The sequence below is a fragment of the Excalfactoria chinensis genome, chromosome 10 (genome assembly GCF_039878825.1).
Source record: "Excalfactoria chinensis isolate bCotChi1 chromosome 10, bCotChi1.hap2, whole genome shotgun sequence".
NCBI classification, from domain to species: domain Eukaryota; kingdom Metazoa; phylum Chordata; class Aves; order Galliformes; family Phasianidae; genus Excalfactoria; species Excalfactoria chinensis.
Window position 1 is genome coordinate 12,866,594 of NC_092834.1, and position 21,290 is coordinate 12,887,883.

Here is a 21,290-nt window from a genome sequence, read left to right on the forward strand (position 1 = left end):
TGGTGTTCCTGTAGCAACACACACAAACACACTTCAGACATATTTGGGGCAGTAAAACTAGCTTTTAATAGCACTACTACTTACGTGGCAAGAAGGTTGATATAGGGATCTTAAATGTAGAAAGAAGTTTAAAAGCATTATTCCAGGAAAAGCAGTCAAAAAGCTGTCTGCTGTGTGCTTATATTGCCAAATAACAGCCATACTTCAGCTTGGGGACTGTTCAGTTTTCTGGGGAAAATACATCTTTCAGTTCAAATGTAAACAAGGAGGCATCTCAGCTAACACACCTTGAAAACTTTTCTTCAGTCAAACAGAAAAATTAAGAGAACATTCGGTATTAAAGCTCTTGAAGATACAAATAAATTTATTCTGATGTCACTTTTCACAAATCAGATGTTCAATCTAATCCTGTCCCAAGTAAATCCTGTGTTTCTGACAGCTGTTAGACTAATTCCTCATTTAAAAATAATAAAGCCTACGTGGCAGAGTGCACCAACTGCCTGACAGTGCCAGAAGAAAATACCGAGGCCATACCTCTAATTTCAAGTAGCCACAGCAGTGCCCCACATTGTGCTCAAACTTCCTGGATCACTCCAGGCAACTGAACTGAGACCCTGAAAGCCATCATCAGTCTGCTCCTGTCAGAGGAAGCACATTTTAGAGTCATATAAAGACTGCTGAGCTTTTCATCACCTGTGTTATAATGAGCCACCAATGTTCTATGTTCATTGGGGTATTCCTCCTCAAAAATACATTTATTTTACAATCATTATTGTAGCCATAGCCATATTCTAGCTGTAATTCCAGGCCCAAATAACCCACGAGTAAGTAGTTTCTATTTCAAAGATGAAAAAGAGAGAGCTTTAAATCACATGCATGATCACAGCAACAAAGACAGACATTTTCAGAGATTTGCCTTAAAAAGCACAAGAACATTTACCCTTGCATTTAACCACAGGACGTGAACAGAGAAGCACTTGGAGAGCACACACATGGTGCAGTTGCTTCTGAGGGCAACTGCCCATTTTCAGCAAATAAAAAAAAAGAAGTCTGCATATTCTTTTTTGCTTTTAAAAAGGGTTTCAAAAGAAAATGGATCTTCAAAAGCTGATTTCATCAAGTCTATTTATTAATGCATTTCAAGTTTCAAAAAACCTTACATATCTTTGCACAATACTTCATTTTTATTTTTTATTTTTATTTTTTTTTTTCGCAATTTTAGTAAAAATTTCCAAAGTGAACAAAAAAAAGATACTGTATAAAACACAGTGGACATGAAATTGACAGTAGTATTCCATTGCCTTGAACTTTCTTTTTGATTTACCACATCTTGACTTGCAGTGGAGTTCAGTGCACATTTCTCTTTTCAGAAAACATTTAACTTAGACTCAAAATAAAATAGGGCAGCGTTTGTCTGCCAAAATCCTACCACAGGATAACATTACAGGCAAAAAATTTACATGTTCCAAAGTCTACCACACTCAAGAAGTTACTAAGAACTCTTGCTGAAGAAAAGTCACCATTTTAGAAATGCAAACCCACTTCCAATCTTTGCACAGTCTTAAAACAAATGTATTTAAAATGATTTAAAAGCAACTACGTACACTTCTATCTAGTTAAGATCATTTAGAATTATTTATATAGTCTATTGGACCAGGGTTTCATGTACAAAATTTGTCTCTAAACCATGTACAAAAAGCTGTATTTTGAAAAAGTCACCACATACTGTACAAGTTTACAAGGAAGAGATCCCATTATATTCAGTAAGATTTTTGGCCTTGCTGGCTTGCGTCACATTATGAGAATGATTGTGTAAACCTTATACTCTTAAGAAACAAAACAAAACAAAAAAGGAAAAGAAAAACCAAACCCAAAAACCTAAAAAACCCAAAGCAAACAAAGGAAGCCTGTCCGACCTTAGTCAATTTTCTCCTAAGCAAAGCCAGGAAAATCATAGCCATTTATGCCTCTAATTAGCTCGGTGCTTTTGGAAAACAAGCAATAAATATATCAAAAGCTTAAACAGCTTGTAATGCCCCCCTTTCATCTCCTGCATAGCAGTAAGCACCTTAAGAAATCTTTTGTTTTCACTTTTAAAAATGCCAATTATTTACATTCGTAATAAAAACTTTGGAATGGGACATTGTGCTGTCGAACTTCACTACTGTTAGAAAACGCCTGGGAAAGATGGTAGTCCTAACTACAGTTTTAACTCTGCCACACTAAGATGGGCAAATCACTACTTTAGTGGTTATCGGCCAACAGCATCATGCTGAAAAGTTACTCGAGTATCTGATAAATTAAAAGAGACAAAACAAAAAAACAAACCACTGCTTCTCTTTCTTTCCTCACCCCTCGGAATCACAAACTCATCACAACGAAGGAATATTGAACATCCCAAATAATCAGTTGCAATTTTTAAAACAAGTTGAAAAACAGGCAGAATTTTCTACTAAAGCATGGAAGATTTTCATCTAACTATTCATTATTTAACTGAATAATCAGACAAATTAAAAACACTTATGCTGAGCTACAAGACATCAGACGCTCTACCACAAATCTGAAACATTCTGGTATTCGCAAAGGTTGCACAACACCTGCTGTATCTCTAAAAGATCATCCAATCTCGTATGCTATGTCTTAGCAGCTGTTTGATAAAAGATAAAATGAGTGCTCGAAACAACTTTGATCATGATAAAAAGTTTGATTCAAAATTGCTGTGTAAAGCATCACAGGATCCTTGACCATTACACACCATCATCCTCTGTTATCCTGAGTATGTCAATTAAACAGTAATTTCTTCATTAATAGCGGAAAAGTTTTATAATACAAAGAAACATCCATATTGCAATTCTCTTGTTTACAATTGCACACAAGTACGGGTGTACGTTAGAAATACATGTCTGCATATAACAATGTATATACATTGGCAAGTCACGTCTCCAATGCTGAGGTGGTCTAGCTTCCTAGCCTTGTCTGGCAGTTGAAAAATAGATATTTTTTTTCAATTCTTGAATAAAAGTTTTACTACAGCCATATTTGCCTGCAAGTGAAGAAAATGCAGCAATGAAGAGCACAGGAGGGAGAAAGAATCATGATGCTCTAGGATTTTGTGCCACTAAATTAAAAGTATGCAAGAAAAACATTTTTCTTCTTTTTGAGCTGGAAGATTCACTCATCAAAGGATTCACCATTCCCACTTGTTTGGAGGGCAAATCATGCTTTTTTGTTTGTTTGTTTGTTTTCTTCAATTTTTGAGTTGGACTGGGGACAATGATTTATTAGGTTTTTCTTTGGAGTGAGTTTTCCCATTGTAGGCACTAGGAAGAACCAAGGCAAAAAGCTGCAGTCAATGTCTCATGTGTCCCATCTGATAGCTCTCTCGAGGCCTTTGTCGCTGTGGTGGCTGAGCAGTTTGTGGTGGTCTCCTCCTTTTTAAAGTGCCTGTTTCAAAGAAAGGCACGTTATTAAAACAAATGCAAAAGAAAAGACTCCCAGAAAAGTTGCCCAGCCCATAGGAGATAAATATAATGACTTCTCTGACAAGCTTCAGACTTGCAATGTTTTAAATACATGAGTAAACACACTCAGTATTTATTGAGTACTTTTGCTTATCTCAGTAGTGGTTCCTTTAACAGCCCAATTCTTTTGAAACGTAGTATGGAATATAAAAATGAAAGGAACTCTGAGACAGACAGCCTTTTCAAAGACTTTCTTTTGATATGCATATTATATTACAGGGACATAAGGAAAGAGTTCTATTTCCATCAATTGCTTCCATGGCGTGAATTCCATTTCAAGTTTTGTAGCACCAGGCAATAGACTGCAGACCGGGACACCAGAATTTCTCCCTTCAGAAAAAAAAATAGAGGATAAAATATTTATCTACTTACCTGGAAGTGGTTTATGAGGAGGCAACTTTGGATTACTGCTTGGAGTATGAACACTGCATATCTTAATGAAACCAGCCATTAACATGATCAGGGCAATTCCCATAAGCAATACTGCCCACCAATGAGCCTAAAAGCATTAAAAAAGAAAAGAATTTGGTGTTTTGTTTTTTTCCCTTTGCATTCAGGGGAGGCACACAGCCATGAATACACACTGTGTATGGCTTTCTATTGCATTTTCACAGTCATCCGAAAACTAACTGGAAATACCACTAAAGAAACCCTAACATTTGAAAGGAAAACTGATTCAAAGTTCTTACACAAGAAAAACTCCTTAAGATTCATAGGATCATCAGAAGAACATTCCACAGGAGATACCTGTACTACAATACAGCTGTAAAAGCCTAAAACTCAACAACTTACATAAAGTTGACCGTGGAGTTTTGTAACACATTTCTTTGAAGCTTTTTTCCCCCATCAGTCTATTACTACTGAAGAATAACGGAAATAAGAATTATTGGAAAGTCAGAAAACTCACTACCTTAAAAGCAAGCAAAACACTCTAATACTAAAGAATTAAAAAGTGAGAACACAACCAGTTAAAATATGAACCTTAACATGAAAACGTAATGGTGTGAATTGAAGTGTTAACATGAACTATTTTCTAATTCTCTCCTTTGCATTGACTCTGTCAAGACATTTGCTGCAGTCGAGGTGCTTATAGAAATACTAAGGAAAACAAGGACTGGTGATACTCAGACAATGCTGAAGTACTGAATGCGATACTTACCAGCTGCAAACACTGATTAACAACAATACCTTTGATTAGACCAGCAAGAAACAAACACTTACCACAATCCATTCTGCAATATTCTCATATAGCTCAGGATTAAAAATTGCTTTCTTTAACCGAGCTAATGGGCCATCAGCATCTACCAGCCGACATCTCATAAACACATCACAGTAGCCTCTGAAGTCATTGCAAGGAGATCCTGGTTGCAATGTAATTGTTTTACGAGCAAAGTGTTTCTCCCACCGGCTGGAACCTGTACTTGCACAAGTATCCGGGTCCACTGAAAAATGAATGCAAACCAGATTAATTCAAAGTGTATTAAAAGACATGTGCATAAACGTTAGTACTCAATTGTTTAAGACATCTATTTTTAATAAATTTCAAGTCAATATTACCTGTAAAACAACAAAATACATCTAAAAATAAATAACGCAATGTCTGTCTGAAACTAAGTTAAAAAAAAAAACAACAAAACAACAGAAAAAACGAAAGTGTGATTTCAAAGAAAAACTATAAAAAAACCTGTCAGAAAATCCCCTCAGACACCTATTGGTAAATTCACGCTTACACAATCCAGACAAATCTTACTTTTCCTCATGCAGCAGACGTGACACAATTCTCTATCGTCCTTGCCATCTGAACTAGCACATGTGCATTCCTCCAAGTCATACTTCTCACAGATAGAGCCAGTACATTGCTGTTGGAGACAAACCAATTTCACTTTTAAACACACTGTCATTAGGGAAATACTAGTTTTTAATAGCTGAAAGCATAACTACCAACTTCCAAAGATGCTAAAAAATACAATAAATAGTTGGAATTTCTTTCAAGGCCTATATAATAGAGACTGATAATAAATTTCCAATTTCAGCGCTACGGGCTTATCTGAGGATCTTTAAAGGGGATAGACTTTAAAAGAAATAAAATAAAAAACTAAAATGCTCTCTTATTTTAGTGCAGTCCACAAAAGCTTCCTAGCACTGGAACAAAGTGCAGTTCACACTGAACTATGATTGTTCAGAACCTTAATTAGAAAAATAAATCAAACGCATCTTCAAAAATAGTTCCTCTCAGAAAATCAAAGTGGCTGAAAGACTCCGTTTTTAATTCCACTGTGGGATGAATCTTCAAATTCAAATATAAAAGCTTCTGTTTATTATGAATTTGCTTCAAAATGAAGTACCTGCATAAAGACAATTCCTCTACCTTCACAATTCTTTAGCTAAAAAAAATAAAATAACATCATAGACTTATTTCATTAAAAACCAGAATGTGAAAATGGCAAGTCAGAGCAACATCAGCTACAGCTCTTACAAGGATGACGTCTGCTTGCTGCTCATTTCAAGTAAACACAGATCAACTTACAAAAGACTTTCAACAATTTTTAAACAGCAACCATCACACACTGCATCACCTGGGAAACTACCGGTGGTTCAGCATGATTTCATATCCCTGCACACTAGGAGGAACTGTATATTTGCCAAATTCAGCATGTGCTGGTAGTGTAACAAAGGCAACAAAATTACTTGACCAAGACTAAAGAGAAGTACAGAAGCATAGCTAGGAGGTAAAATGCATTTTCATACACTCGATTTTCACAACAAACTTTAAATCGAACTTTCTCAAGTCCTACAGCTGACTTGATACCTGTTAGCATCTTAACCTCTGTTGCATCTTCACAGTTATCTTGACTGCAAACTGCAAATACAGTATTTCTATTGAAAGATGATTATCACGCTGTTCTTCACAAAGTATGGAAATGGTATCACTTCATTGCAAAGCAGCCTGCTATGAACAACTGCAGAGTCGCAAATAGTCACAAGACACATACCCCTTTTATGCAAACTTGTGTGCGCCTGTTGCATTCTGTGAAGTTTTGTTTAGGCTGAGAGGCTGGACAGAGAGCGCTGAAACCATTACACATCCCCTCCCTTGCACAGTCAGAATCATTACGGCACTTGTCAGTCTTCAGTTTGAAATTACATTGTGCAGTACAGCAAGGGCCTTGACTGGGGCTAGACAAAAGGAGGAAATATGAATGTAAAGGAGAAAGTGCAAACACTTCCAGAAGAAATACTCATCTTGAAACCTTCTCAAGCACTAAGCACTTTTCTCATCTGTGCCAAGTAAAATATAAACTGAAAGTCGTTCCTCCTCCCTTGAGGTAACAAGGTTTATTTATCGGTCACTGGAGCAATTAAACTATTTGCAGCACGTTAGAAAAATACTATGAGTGCACCTTGCATTAAAATAAATACAGACTAACAGCATTTCAAGGTTTATATATACAAAACATTAAGTCAGCAAGTTAAAAACTTAGTTCAGGAGTAACTGACTAGCTTCATGGTAACAGTTTCATTAAAATAGACAAGTGAAGATTTATCTCTCTCTGATTTAACATCCGTAAGAAACTTCCTAACTTCCTGCATAAAGGAAACTTACATTTTCTAAACAAGCAAGAGAGGGGGACAAAAGAGCTTATATCAGAAATCAGTCAGTTCACATCCAACATTTTTCAAAGGAACCATATAGCTTCACTCATTCCTCCTGAATATTTAGGCTCCTTGTTGGCACAGACATGAAGGCAGCTGAGCCTCTTACACAGTGAGGTACACCAGCACATCATCCCAGCATATCTGATGCAATCAGAGGAAACAGCCACTGCTTTCTGAAGCTGTACATAGGTCAGCACTTCATTATGGGCATGATATAAACCAAAATCTCAGAAAGCAATGATAAATCAAAACAATGTAAGGCTATACCTCCCTCTCCCAGGGGAATAACAAAAATTTGTAAGGAGAAAAAAAAAGGCATGCAAAATTACTGCAACCACAAGCTCATGGGAAGCTATCCTTCCACCTCTACAGAATGAAGTGCATTTTCACAGCAGATGCTACTTCTAACTCCACTTACAGGATGACAAGGATAATCTGGCAGCAACGTTTAATTAGAACAAAACTGTGCGTTTTGTATCAAAAAGTTGAACTGTTTAAGAGTTTAACAGTAACTACCTCCAGATAACCAGATGTCAAAATTCAGATGTCTCTAGAAAGGCACAAAAAATTCATGTCTTTCATGTCAAAAAATCCACTTGGTTTTAGATGAGGTAAAAACATAAGACATGTTTTAAGTCATGTAACAATGAGGCACAACTCATCTTACACCACAGTATTCAAGTCTATAAAACCTGCTCTTACAAATCACTGTGCACACAACTGTCAAGATACTAGGAGGCTTACAAATATGATTTGTAGAACAGGTGTAAAACAACCAGTCATTTATACTCTTAAATCATCTTCTAGATAGGCACTACTGTAGAAATGGCACTAGGATGTAATTTCAGAGTATCCTTCTATTATTCTTTGGGCAATTAATGCTTTCTTGTATACTATTATGGAAACAGCATCTCAGTCTTGTTTTTCCAAACCATCCAGCTTTTGCAGACTTCTGCACAACAAATTTCAGACAAAGATGATCAAATTTCAACACATTTGTCTGCACCATTAGCATTGATAAAATTCTCTAGTCATAAACTTAATATGAATCTGAACAGTCATGTGAATAACAAGACAGCCAAGCTACAGTGTAGCACCAAGAACTGCATATCGTACTTGTGCTGATGAACATCCCACTCCCAGTATAAAGCATTTTATTTAAAAGTATACTTTAACAGACATGTACGATACCTGCAGGATTTGCCTGGTTTTAACTTGCATTTTTTATCATCTGATTGGTTTGCATCGTAACAGCATTCATCTTTACACTGATCGCTGTATCCACAATCACACTGCTCTCCTTCTTCCACCAGTCCGTTACCACATATAGGCTGACCAGACTCTGAAAAATACCATTCCATTTTTGTAAACAGCAGTACAAAGAGTGCACAAATAAGGAACTATATTGACTTGTAACAGCATTCAGCTAGGTGAGACTGAAATCACCTGTTTAACTCGGACTTCATACAGACTAGTAAATCGACCTGCACTACTTGCTCACCACTCAGATTAGTCATACATACAGCTTAAACTTCTCAGTATAACGTTTCTTCTGATAACAATGGGAGTTTCTTGTGTAGATAGCAAGTCTAGAGTGCCAAGAACAAGTTTTATGCTAAGCCTCCAGTGCAACCGGATCTTTTCCCTTTCGTTGAGTCTGACAACCTTAAAGCAAAAGCTGATACTGGGACGAAATGCTTCACTCCTAGTCCCAAAGCTACTTGTTGTACAATCTCACAAAATTTCTAAGAGATCACACACAGACTCCAGAGAGAAGATGGCTACAAAGTTAGTACATCAAGTTCATGGATCAGAGAGGCAGCAGCCTTTAATATTTCCCTAGCATTTGATCACAGTGTTCCCAGAACAACAATCGGGAAACAGACAAAATAGGAAGGCATCTCTGAAGACTGAATTGTCCAATATTCCACTCAGAGCACGGTCAAATGCAGCAGGTTCCCAAGGGCTTTGTCCAGACTGATTTGAGTATCTCTAGGGACAGAGACTCTACAGCCTCCTGGGCGACCAGCTCGTGTTCAATCATACTCACAAGTAAAAGCAAGACACGAACCACATAAACAAACTATCACATTAAAACAAGGAAAATCCTGTTTACATTTGTGTTGTTTTCTCCTGCCCTTTCATCAGGTGCCGCTAAGAAAAGTCTGGATCTGTTTTCTTTACACCCTCTTACCAGGGATTTACAAAGACAGACGGGAGCATCTCACAGCCCTCACAGCCTTCTTTTCTCCAGATAAAGTCCCCAGGCTCTCAGACTCTCCTCACGTGCCTTATGCTCCAATCTCTTAATCATCTTTGTGGACCTTTGTTGGATTGTCCCCAGTACATCCACATCTTTCATGTACTGGGGAGTCCAGAAATTGACACAACACTCGAATTCACACACCACTCAAATTCAACTGAATCTTCCAGTAAAGTGAATAGCAAAACAAAAGGCATTGAAACAAATTCTAATTAAACTTAATATTAACAACTTATCTGTTCTGCTTTCAGGACGACTAAGTACGTACCAACAAAGCAGTTATTTCTCTTTTTCTCAAGAACTTGGCTGATATTTCGAATACTACAGAGTGAGAACTTGTTGTTATTAAGTTTGTCCCCAGATGTAGCTCTTGCATACATGATATAATTCCCATTTTCTTTCTGCCCCAAGTTCTTGGACTCCCCCGGAGTGCACTCCATTCCAGAATCATGCTGTAAAACAAAAAATCACATGTTTCTACTGAGACAGCTCTCCCTTCTTGTTTTTCCATATACGCATGAGATATCTGGATTTGGTGGCTTTACAAAACTGGAAGTTTGGCTTTGTTAATCATAAAAAACTACTTTATGCCTTACAGCTTTTCAGAACATAAGGAAAATGATGTTTACATTGACAACTGTAACAAGCCTCTGGTTTTTCAAGTCCAATTTATATGAATTCTTGAGAACATATACCCAAAATTCGTGTCCTAGAACAAACACTGACAAAAAAAGATTTCCATCATCTAAAGAGACTGATTTATGATTATAAAAAGGTGAAGTACTGTGTGGAAGAAAAGCTGAAGGAGATAACAAACAGCAGCCCATCTTTCTGCTTGGTTTGAGGAAGGAGCAAAGAGAACTTCAGAATAGAGCAGCAATCTGTTTCTGTCTTTCAGTGACAAGTCTAATATCCATTGTGATGAATCAGACTGGCACACTAGGCTTTCCACTAACAAAGAAAAAAAATGAATTGTGAGATGAGACTGAGATGAAGTTCAATGCTGTTCTGACACACACAACTTCCCAGAAATATAATGTATGTTTCCAAGAATAGTAAGTGAACACTACCTTCAACACACTTGTGATAATCAAATTATTATTGTAGTTTGCAACAATCAGATGTTCACTTTCACGTTTCCCTGAATCAAAACAGAATTCGGAGAGAAACTGAGAGACCCACCTTCCGAGCTACACCAAGAGATGTTTCACTCAGTGAGACTAGTTTTTCAGTTTCACATGCTCATATTTTCAGCTATAACTGGAACATTTGTTCCTAGTCAAAACAGCTGTGTTAGGAACTTTTCTCAAGGCACATGAAGTATTCATATGCAAGCATCTGTTTCTGAGGAACTCATTTCTGTCATCTTAATTTCATTTTGCTTTCCAGAGAAGAAAACTTACATGCATAACTTTTAAGAAAACTGAACGAACCTTCCCAATTATTTTTATTTCCAGCCAAGCCAAAAAAAGCCTCATGTTTTTGGTTTGTCACAAGCAAACCATACCCCTAAACTAATAGAAGGAAGGATTTTGTTCTAAAATGTCATTGTAGGTATCTCAGTCCTCTTCACATTTTTCTTCTTTTTAGGTTGTTTTCTTGTGAATAAAGTGTCATCTTAATTCTGCACTGATTCTTCCTCTACTATAGTATAAACCAAAATGCATTTAAAAGATTTAGGTGACCGTCTAGTCTCCAATAAAAAACTAAGTTTTAGGAAACAGTAGTAGTTTCTTCATAAGACACCGAACTAGTAGAAATAATCCACAAAATTAACTCTTGCACGAACGTTGTAAAATACAAGGAAGACTTATTTCTGCAACTTGCTTTTTGCACACAAAGGTAATACAGTCACAATCATATTCTACTTATTTATAATAAATTAGTAGTAAAAATTCCACTCGGAAGCAATGCATTTCAAAGAGACTGAAAGCAGCAGATCAATAGTAATACTCACAGGTGAGCCAAAGTTATGTCCAACCTCATGAGCAAAAGTGATATGCGAAACCTTGGGAGGAACATGAGAGCCATAGTTCTGAACAGTGATGATTCCAGTGTTCAAAGACTTCTTCTTACCATCAGAATAGAGTTTGCTCTTTTCACATATTCCACCAGAGCTTCCTGTATTTAGGCAAAAGCATAAAAATCATTCTAGAAAAGAAGCACTGTGTCACTTTCATCTGATACCTGGAACAAGAAACAGCTTGCTACCTCAATGGATCCTCACAAACCAGGAGTAGGTCTGTGTAATTAATACTAATCCAACTTTGAAAGGAGATTAAGTTTATCCGTGCTAATGCTCTCAGCTCTGAATGAGTTCATTCACACAAGAAATTAGTTTTTTTAGAGTAGCTATTAAGCAAGAGCTATTTTGGGCTTCTCAGTGCACGTACGAGCCCTGATTTTATCATACCTGTAGTACCTGACTAGTAGTAGGCAATGTCCAGCACAGGCAGACGCAATCTACATCTCATTTGGATTTTACTAAGTAAAAAACAAATTAAAAAAAAAAAAAGAACAGTGCAGTCATAGAAGATCCTCTGTTGTGGCAAAAACATTCATTAAAAAAATGCCTAAGATTAGCAACATGTCTTTGTCAGCAGAAGTGACTCCTCCTCTCTACTGTAAAATCTAAAGCTGAAAATGGTTTTGATGTGAGAGTTAATCAGACTTGTTTAGAAGGTCAATATTCAAGGGCATCACATTCTATTTTGAAAGGTTTTGAATTTATTACTTCATATTTTGCTGTAATTGAGGTTTGCACTGAGATATCGTGAACATTCTAAAATTCAGCCGTTCTACTCCTAAAAAACTGTCAAAAAACCAACCCATTCCCCAGGGAATTTCCCTGCTTTCTGAAGTAAGATTTTCTTTTAGTGAAATACCCCATTTAACCCATGTCAGTACATGCATCAAGATAGAAAATCTCTCGAAGCAACTTGGTTGGCTTTTTTTTTTGCCAGTTAAATCTTCTTTTTGGAAGAAAGGCTTATGGAATTCACACTGCAGTTCACAGAATCACAGAATTATAGGGGTTGGAAGGGACCTCTAGAGATCATCGAGTCCAACCCCCAACAGTTCACCCAGTGCTTGTTCATTGTATACACTGGATGAATCATCACAGATGATCATTAAGATGCTGCACAGGTGAAAACCATTGCTTTATATATTTCTTTTTACCATACCAAGAGATAGTAAGACCCAAAATACATGACTAGATTGAAACTACGAGAAGCAGAACAAGAACACTTACATAGTTTCCTGTTAACTCCCAGAACAAAATATCCCTGGTTTTATGTATGTATCAAAAATACTTCCAATACTACTTAGGAAACCTAAAGTCTCTGCAGTGTTATTCTATATTTCTGCCTCCTCTGTTACTTTACTGGTCATCTGTACCTGTCATAAATAAAAAGCCATCCAATGTCACCTCTGTCAACTGAAAGAAATACACTCTTCTTTACTGCTGAGGTATTGCTCATCAGGAAAACAATAAGACTCACTGAAGTGAGATTCCCTTTTTCTATTATAAAAAGAACATATGAAACCAAAACTGTAAGATGTTGGTTATGAAAAGTCTGTTTGCTGTCAGCTTGTGTGAAAATTTCTACTTTTCTTCTTTGAACCTATGTACAGTGCTTTCTTAATATCACAGTATTGAAGGTTTGGATACAATTACCTGAAGGGGCTCCAACCCAAGCCAGACCAAGGACTCCATCATCAAAATCACGGTCTGTAAATACATAGGCCAAGCAATAATCATCATGATTCTGTTCTGAGTTCAGTTCCAGAAACTTTTCCACACCAATGTTAGGAAATCTGAAGGGATTTGAAGAGTCCTTCTCATCTACAGTTGTGTTAATCTAAAAGTAAATTGAAACACACTGTTATAAGTGATTCATTTTAATTGGATTTGTACCTATCAGCCAGGAGGTTTACTGCTATCAATACCTTGTTATGTTAACAGTTGAAGATGCTGCTGAAGATTTACAGGTAATGATATATTACAGCTCTAATGTTTGGAAAAACAAGTTCTAAAAGTAAAGAATTACATTTGTCCAGAAATTCCTCCTTATTTGTTTTTCCACTTTATCAATACCTGCAAGTTTATAATTATCCTGATAGTTATAAACATATAAATATATCTATATATATCTATATATATAGATATATATCGTAAACACACACACATATGTATATGTGTATATATATATATATATACACATGAAACACAGGAAGTTCATTCTGGTATGAGTTGACTACACCTTAACAATAAAGTAGCATGCTTTTGCAATGCACTCCAAAATCAAATGAAGGGGATAGCAAGTCATTAGCGAAAAAGACACCCATATTAAATACTAACAGTAAACAGTAACAGGTGAACAGACCTGAAAACACAGCAGGTCTTTTTAATCAGTACAGCTTCCATGCAACGCAATTGAAGCTGCAAGTATTTCCACTATTACTTACTCTTATTCGCTTCACCATAAAGCTGATGTTACGGATTCCTGAGAAATCTGTGGAGCGGTAAATTGTGTCAATTGCTTTAACATGGCTGGATATCTGTAAAAAAAACAAACCACTAAAACACCTGTAGTTCAAAGATCTATGCAGTATACCACAGCTCATCTTAAATAACAACTGTACAGCCTATGCTTTGTTATACATACATATTATTTCGCACCGTAAGTCCTAACAGGCCTTTTAAAAGCAAACGCTTGATGGCAAACATTGTACATAGCAGGTTACAAAGTGATTTATTTCCAACACTAACATGACAGCTGAAAGCAATACCTTTAGCAGTCAAGTTATTGATCTTTACATAACTGTATTACTAGAAATTCAGATAACTACTTGAGATAATCATTCAGCTCATTGTTACTATAAATATTATGGTAATTAAAACTGTATTCAAAGCATTGTGGGTTTTTGTTTGTTTGTTTGTTTTTTGGAGGGAAGAAATTTAGAGCATTATTCTTTTATTTCTGGTAGCAAAACCAGATCTGAAAAAAAATAAAAGATCTGAAAAAACTTTATCAATTACCTTTTCCAAGACAATAGCAGCACTAACTCACTGAACTCCTGATCCTGAAGGTGACTTCAGAGCTTTGGAAAATGTGACTTGACTCAATTCCAAATGTACAGTGTGATTAACAATCAGTGCAAGTCAGATTTGTAAATAGCAGTGAGATTTTCTACTTCAAGAGAAGTATAATTAAAGAGCTCCATATATTTTTTAGCAACAAATGGTGAACAAAAAATGTTTTCCAATTACTGGCATACTGACAAGTGAAAAGCATCTGCCTTTAGTTACCACTGTTTTTCTGACCTTCCACTATACCAGACACTACAGGAACAGAACTTGGTGCTGTTAACTCTCAGTAGTTTGAGCTAAAATTTCAAACAGAAGACTGTATGAGTGTTAACAGAAAAGCCTGACAGGCTGCCAAACAGAACAAAAGTCTTCATGAAGTTTTGTCTAAGTAAGAGAGGGGAGAAACAAAGTAAAAATATAAAATCAAATCAGACAAGCCTTGCTTAGATCTGTTCAATAAACTGCACTTGTAATTATTAACTAAAGGAAGCATAAGCATCTGTGACCTTTTCCACCAGCATGTTGAGTACTTTTACTGAAATAATGCATCAGTAATGATAGTGACTGTAACAGAGACAGGGTGACTGAACAAATGAAACTTAATTGCATACATTACTGCTCATTTAATTAAAATTAGTCAGAAATAATCAAAATAAAAGCTGATCGTTTAAACAAAGGGCTTAGAAATACCTGTGCAATTACAGCTTCCCTTGTTCCATAGTGCTTATAGAACAGATGATCAGTCTGAATATACAGCTGACAAGTATTTTTTTCAGCTTGAGTGGCACGTTTTTTTCTCAGAAGCTGAGGACCGTTGCTGTCAGACTCTTCAGAAGGCTCCTATGTAGACATGGGAAACAAATATGTTAATCTGTAGATCTGACAGATGATCTCAACATAGCAGTAATTTCTTTCTTAAACACACACTACTAACATGAACAGACTTTCATTAGTTTTCTTTGCCTTACAATCTTTCATGAAACCTGATTTAAACTGAGCATACACTACAATCAGTCTTCAAGTACATTATCTGTCTTAATGATAGGTCAAAGCCTTCCAAGCATTTTGGCTTTTTTCTTATAAAAGGCAGTCAATTTGAAATACATTTTTCTCATCCATGTGACCTTGCAAACATTTTCTTTTCATAATTCTTTCTGAAGATCAAAAAACTCTTTGTAGATTAAAAAAAATACTGCTGTGCGATTTAAATGCATCCTCCCTAACATAGGTTACTTGATATTGTCATTATCTTGGTTACCTCAGCAAACAGAAGTACAAAGTCAAAATAAAGCTCATTAGAGCTGTATGTGCACTCACTGGTCTCAGAACACACACTATACAATTTTTAGAAGTACATTTCTGGGAAAGCATGTTATTCTTAATAGCACTGAACTTCATCACCATGTTGATAATGACTTCAATATCTAAAATTACAATTTAAATACACTTGAAATTGCTGATGCTATTTTACTAACCACAGTGCATCATTTTGTTAGCATATCTTAAATGTCACAAAATGATAGCAAACGTTCAAAATGTTCAGAACACAGTAAAAACTAAAATGAACTCAATTTAGAGTTGGAAAGTGTTGAAAAAAAAAACCAAACCCAATTTCATGACAAGTGGTGCAACACTGAAGGCAAACATAAAACTAAGACTTTAAAAAGACAAGCGGGTTGCTTCCTTGCTTCCACTCACCTCCTATTACAGGCAACTTGCAGCATACTTAACTCCCTCAAATGCACAGCACTGCTGCTAAGACCCTCCTACTCATATCAGCTTCATTTATCACTGGAAGCACTCACATTAAAAGTGCCCCACAAAAGCCATGAAAATTCCTGCTCCTCAAGGACAAATATGCTACTTTCACACCAAGTGATCTTGAAACTTCCTTCTCAACTGCAATAAGGTATATTCCTCATCATAAACTTAACTGAAAAATCCATCTGAAAGGTCTAAAAAAAATCTGAGACCACATGGGACTCATCAAGACGAGGAGCCAGCACATCAAAGCTGCAGAAGCAGTAAGAAAAGGAATCTGGAAACATCATTTTAAAAAACAATTGGAATAGTTTGGGTTAATCATTTTTGTGCAGTTGTTCCTTGCAACACAGAGGGATGATACCTGTGACCAAAAGTTGGAAAGAGATCATACAAAGAAACAGCAACTTATTACACTAGTTTCAGTCAGTAGAATTGTAGTACCTCTGGTGTTGGTTCTTCTATACCAGTCATCTGGTACTTCTGCATTCTTTCAAATACTGAATGATCTGCACAACCTCCTTGTGGTCCATATTTATGAGGATATTCTACAAAGAGGAAAGCCAGGCTGAGGTTTCAAACCGAAATGCACAAGTGTCAAAATATCCTCTATTTTAAAATAAATAATGTAATAAATATAGCTTTATCACAGCAGCTTCTCCCATTTGTATCTAATAAGCTCACGTAGTTTCTGAAGAAAGCATTCTGAGATCCAAGCAGCTGCTTTTTTCCATTCACTGCTTTGAATAAGATACAGTCTAAAGTTTAACAAACCAGAAATATTATGATTGCTTCTTAAAATTGTTTTCTTATAGCTATCAAAAGAGAATAGGAAATGAGCAATATATGAGATAAGAACAAGAGTTATTATTTGGGCATCTGTACAGATTAGCTTGAACCAATAGCAATACTAAAAAAATTGAACTCAATGATAAATTATTGAGATCAGCTATACCAGAGATGGTTTGGATAAGAGAAGATTAGTTTTATTTTACTTGCTAAACTGAAACTAATTAGTCTTGCTAAGGCTTATTAAAGGATTTTATTAATTTTATTCACCTTTCACCAAATTTCCAAAGCATTTGTATAGTTTGCCTGTCAACCAACAATGCATTAGAACTGAAATTCCAATGATCCTTGGTTTCAAATTGAGCTCTACAATTAATTATGAGATAACAGTTTTGTTGACGATGAAATGCACGATTTAAATTCCGGAAAGTAAACAACAAGGGTATGACTGAAGAGGGTGTGCAGGAGCACATGCAGATGTGTACATGTAAAAAAAATCACCAAATTACAGACTACAAACATTTAAAACTGAGAACATAAAGTAAGGCTGAAAAGAAACCTTTTCATCACCTCTTTGTTACAGTTCACTGTTTCAGTTTTAACAGCAATGTGGTAGTAGTATCCTGGGTATGCATCAGGGATAAATATGCTCAAAGTCCAGACGAGCTCATCAAGAAGCACACGTAATGCATTTAAGAACCACGTGGTCAGGTTCATCTACTTAGAATGTTGGTATCTATTGGAGATCTGCAAGCACTCTGCACTTGCAAAAGCTTCCTCAAGAACTGAAGGAAAGAGGTGTTGCTGCCACCCCTCCCTCCTCTCTTCAGTTTCTCTTTAGATTGGAACGCATTATAATTTGGTGCCTCAGAAAGAGATAACAGAGGACAAGTTGTGTGAGTCAAATATACAAATACATACAGAACCAGTTTCTGTGGGCCAAACCAGTTTCACCACCACCTCAACAGGGTGCAGTTTTTATCAGAATGTATAAACATTACCAACTTTTTTTTTTTTCCTAGAACATGCAAAGATACAAAACCCAAGTCAACAGACGAGGTTCTTAAGAGCAGATTTCTAAAGCTGAACATTTGTTTGAAACCTGATGGTCACACTGCATGCATTTCAGGGGATTTCCCTGTGAACTCTCTTAAGTCAAAACCAACCTGCTGCCTACTGGAGCACAGTACATGTGCAGTTGCAGAACATATTCTGGTTCAGCTTCGTCTGAAAGCTGATTTAATTACCTTTGATTTCCTTATCTGTTTCCTTCATCATACTGTATGATACCACTAAACCACTTCAATATACAAAACCCAACTTGATTCAGATGCATTTCCTATATCAGCAAGCTCTGATTTTCACACTTCAATCATAAAAACCTGAGGAAAACTAAACAGCAAACAAATTGAAGTACTGTAACCTTGTAATACTCAAGATAGGTCTATAGTCAAAAATATTAAAAGACTGTATTCAATAGACCCAATGATAAGCTTGAAAGGACAAATAAATTAAAAATAAAAGTAGCCATCCCATCTTTATTCCCCCCAACCACACCTTTACACGCATTAAAAGAAGTCACATGGCTGTCTAAAACTAGTTAATGATAAATTAGGCTAAATAAAATGTAGTTCATGTTTTTAAAAAACTGGCTCCTTTTCCAGGCACAAAAATATTTTAGAGCAATTATGAACTTCACTTAGTAGGAAACAGCTTCATTTAATAAGTACACTTAAAATTTCAGCTTAAGAGCAACTAAAGCCTTGCAGCCGCATGTTCTTCATTAGCACACCAGCAAATCAACTTTATCTTTCATAAAGATGTCCAAGTACAGTATTGGAGTTCAAAGTGTATTTAAAGTCTGAATTTTAGAGAAGCTACCCTACTATGAAACAAACTTACTCTGTCTTCGGTAAACTTTATGCTATTTCTTTTTATTAGTGTTTGCCAAAGAGGTTGTTAACAAAATCTTGATTCTGCGTGGAAGGCGATTTCCATCCACAGTTGGATTCTAATGGGGATTACTGTTTAAATTAAAAGAAACATCCATCTCCAGAGGAGCAACTACAGTAATACAAAGTAATTAGTAGCTTGAAAAAAATCCTATGCTTACTAAATAACTTGTCTTTTCACTATTTTACACAAGCGGTCACAAATTATACTTATTCAAATCATATGAGTTTATTTTCTACATATTAGCTGCAGTTATTTCCAATTCTAACAGCACACAAGTACTGTTTTACAACTGTGGTCTCATGATAGTCCTCCCAGTATGGCCAGTCCTAGCAGAAGGCCAGAGAAACCAAGAGAGACAAAGCTGCTTCCTACAAGCCACCTCATTCCTGCACCAATCTGAGTAACTATTTGGTTTAACACTGGCTTTGCTATACCCAGTTCACAGCACCTCTCGGTCACTGCTGAGATCGGCACTTTTGGGTGCCCTGGCTACCATCACTAGACCGGAGTTATCAAGAGCAAAGGATTATAGATATGACCCTTCCCATCTCTATTCTCATTTCAAAAAAAAAAAAAAAAAAAAATGTCCAGCATTTAATCCAGCTATAACTCTCACTGCCTGCTTTCACATTACTATTTATCCCTGCGCTAAAGGCTTGTTATACAATGCCTATTACACAAGGACAGGATTAGAAAGTAAGGGACAATACTGCCTTGCTGCCAACACACTTCATCTGTGCAAGTCTACCACAGCTTCAAAACAACTCTTGCTAAGCAGTCTCCCTGCTGCTTCTTGTTTCCCAAAGAAGTTAGGAAACACCTTATTACATTTCCAATATTGACCGACTGCAATTCAAGCAAATATTTCCCACCTCAAAAAGTAGCTTCTGGTTACAAACTCTTCAAAAGCACGACCATAAAAATTATTTTTAAAAACGCACATTAAACATTCTGCAAGAGCAATTGCCAAGGTTTTGCATGTGCTGGGATAAACAAATTCAAACAGATTTGAATTCTCTCTGCTAAAAAGAGGAGGTAAGGCTATTTAGGGTACAGTTTGGGAGCGTGTCTTATTTACAGAGAAAGTTGCACACAAAGCTTTCTTATTTAAATGCTGAATGTCTCCTAAACTGGAGAGGCACTGTTCTCTGTTCATCTTCCAAGACATGTTATTGCCACCATCCCCTGCAGAAGTATCCTTGCTGAAGAAGCTAGACAGGAACTACGCTGTGTCAGATGACTGGCAGACAGAAGTCTGACCCACGTTCTTGTGGTGCTGTTAATAGCTTTGAGAAGTACAGCCTTCTGCTGGCTCTTAGCTTACCCCTCCACCACAGCCCTAGGAACTGATCATGAGAAAAGACGTGCCTTGCCATCCAAAGGGCTGCTTCCAGGCATGTTCAACTGAAAAACACAAGCAGCTACTGTCCACTACAGTCTATGGAAGAATAACTGAATTAGAGGATCAGTTCTCTAACCAAAGAAAATCCTCATGTAAAACAGAGACTTCATTTCTCTTCCTCCCTATTGCTAAAAGTTTTTGGTTTTCCAATTTCTGTTTTGGTACATTCTGACACAGTGTTAAAATAACAGTAATAATAGTATTAAAATCAAGAACAAGATTTTTACATTTCCTTCTTATTTAACTAGATGTCAGAAAGGTTATTAATGATTTATACAACTATAGATTCTCAAATGAATTGAAAGAAAGCATAAAAGACTCCTGATCACCTTTTCTACTTCTGTTTGTCAGCAAACAGTATAACCTGCTGATTATTTAGGTTAACTACTTGTTGGATACTAGATTTAGACATTTGGGGCAAGGACACGACACCAGCGCTCCACTGAACATGGTGAAAATTCAGTCCTACAACAGCCACACAGATCTCACTTATACTAGCAAAAGCAACAGTGACAGAACTAAAGATCAAATTTAAGCAGAAAGAGGGAAACCTGTATCAAGGGTTGTTGTGTGTTTTTTTTCATAGGCAGTCTGCCACACAGATCCCATGAAAACTGCCAAGTAAACCTTCATTACAATATTGGCAACCACAATACGAAAAAAGCCCAAAGAAATCAAGTTCTCAAATAATACACAGCCTGCGATGGGCGGTTAATTCAGCAGACACGACACAGAGCTACAAAATCCTTTACTTTCTGTTCTCAGTTGTGGAGTTCCTCCAAGAACACAGAGAATTAAACAGAGAATTAAATGACAGATTTCATTTCCCTGAAGTTCTGAACGGCC

General features: G+C 36.5%; 1 protein-coding gene across 1 annotated transcript in view; it reads right to left on the reverse strand.

The window, feature by feature from the left end:
• Window positions 1-3,237: 3,237 nt before the first annotated feature.
• The window catches only part of ADAM10 (ADAM metallopeptidase domain 10), a 39,577-nt gene continuing 21,524 nt past the window's right edge, over window positions 3,238-21,290 (reverse strand). The window contains exons 5-16 of the mRNA XM_072345742.1: window positions 16,742-16,845; window positions 15,227-15,376; window positions 13,912-14,004; window positions 13,121-13,304; window positions 11,399-11,562; window positions 9,710-9,893; window positions 8,370-8,520; window positions 6,515-6,698; window positions 5,272-5,380; window positions 4,743-4,963; window positions 3,894-4,020; window positions 3,238-3,444 (exon numbers count right to left, since the gene is read on the reverse strand). Of these exons, the coding sequence (XP_072201843.1) occupies window positions 3,350-3,444; window positions 3,894-4,020; window positions 4,743-4,963; window positions 5,272-5,380; window positions 6,515-6,698; window positions 8,370-8,520; window positions 9,710-9,893; window positions 11,399-11,562; window positions 13,121-13,304; window positions 13,912-14,004; window positions 15,227-15,376; window positions 16,742-16,845 (1,766 nt within the window). The 3' untranslated portion in view covers window positions 3,238-3,349. The remainder of the gene's footprint in view (window positions 3,445-3,893; window positions 4,021-4,742; window positions 4,964-5,271; window positions 5,381-6,514; window positions 6,699-8,369; window positions 8,521-9,709; window positions 9,894-11,398; window positions 11,563-13,120; window positions 13,305-13,911; window positions 14,005-15,226; window positions 15,377-16,741; window positions 16,846-21,290) is intronic.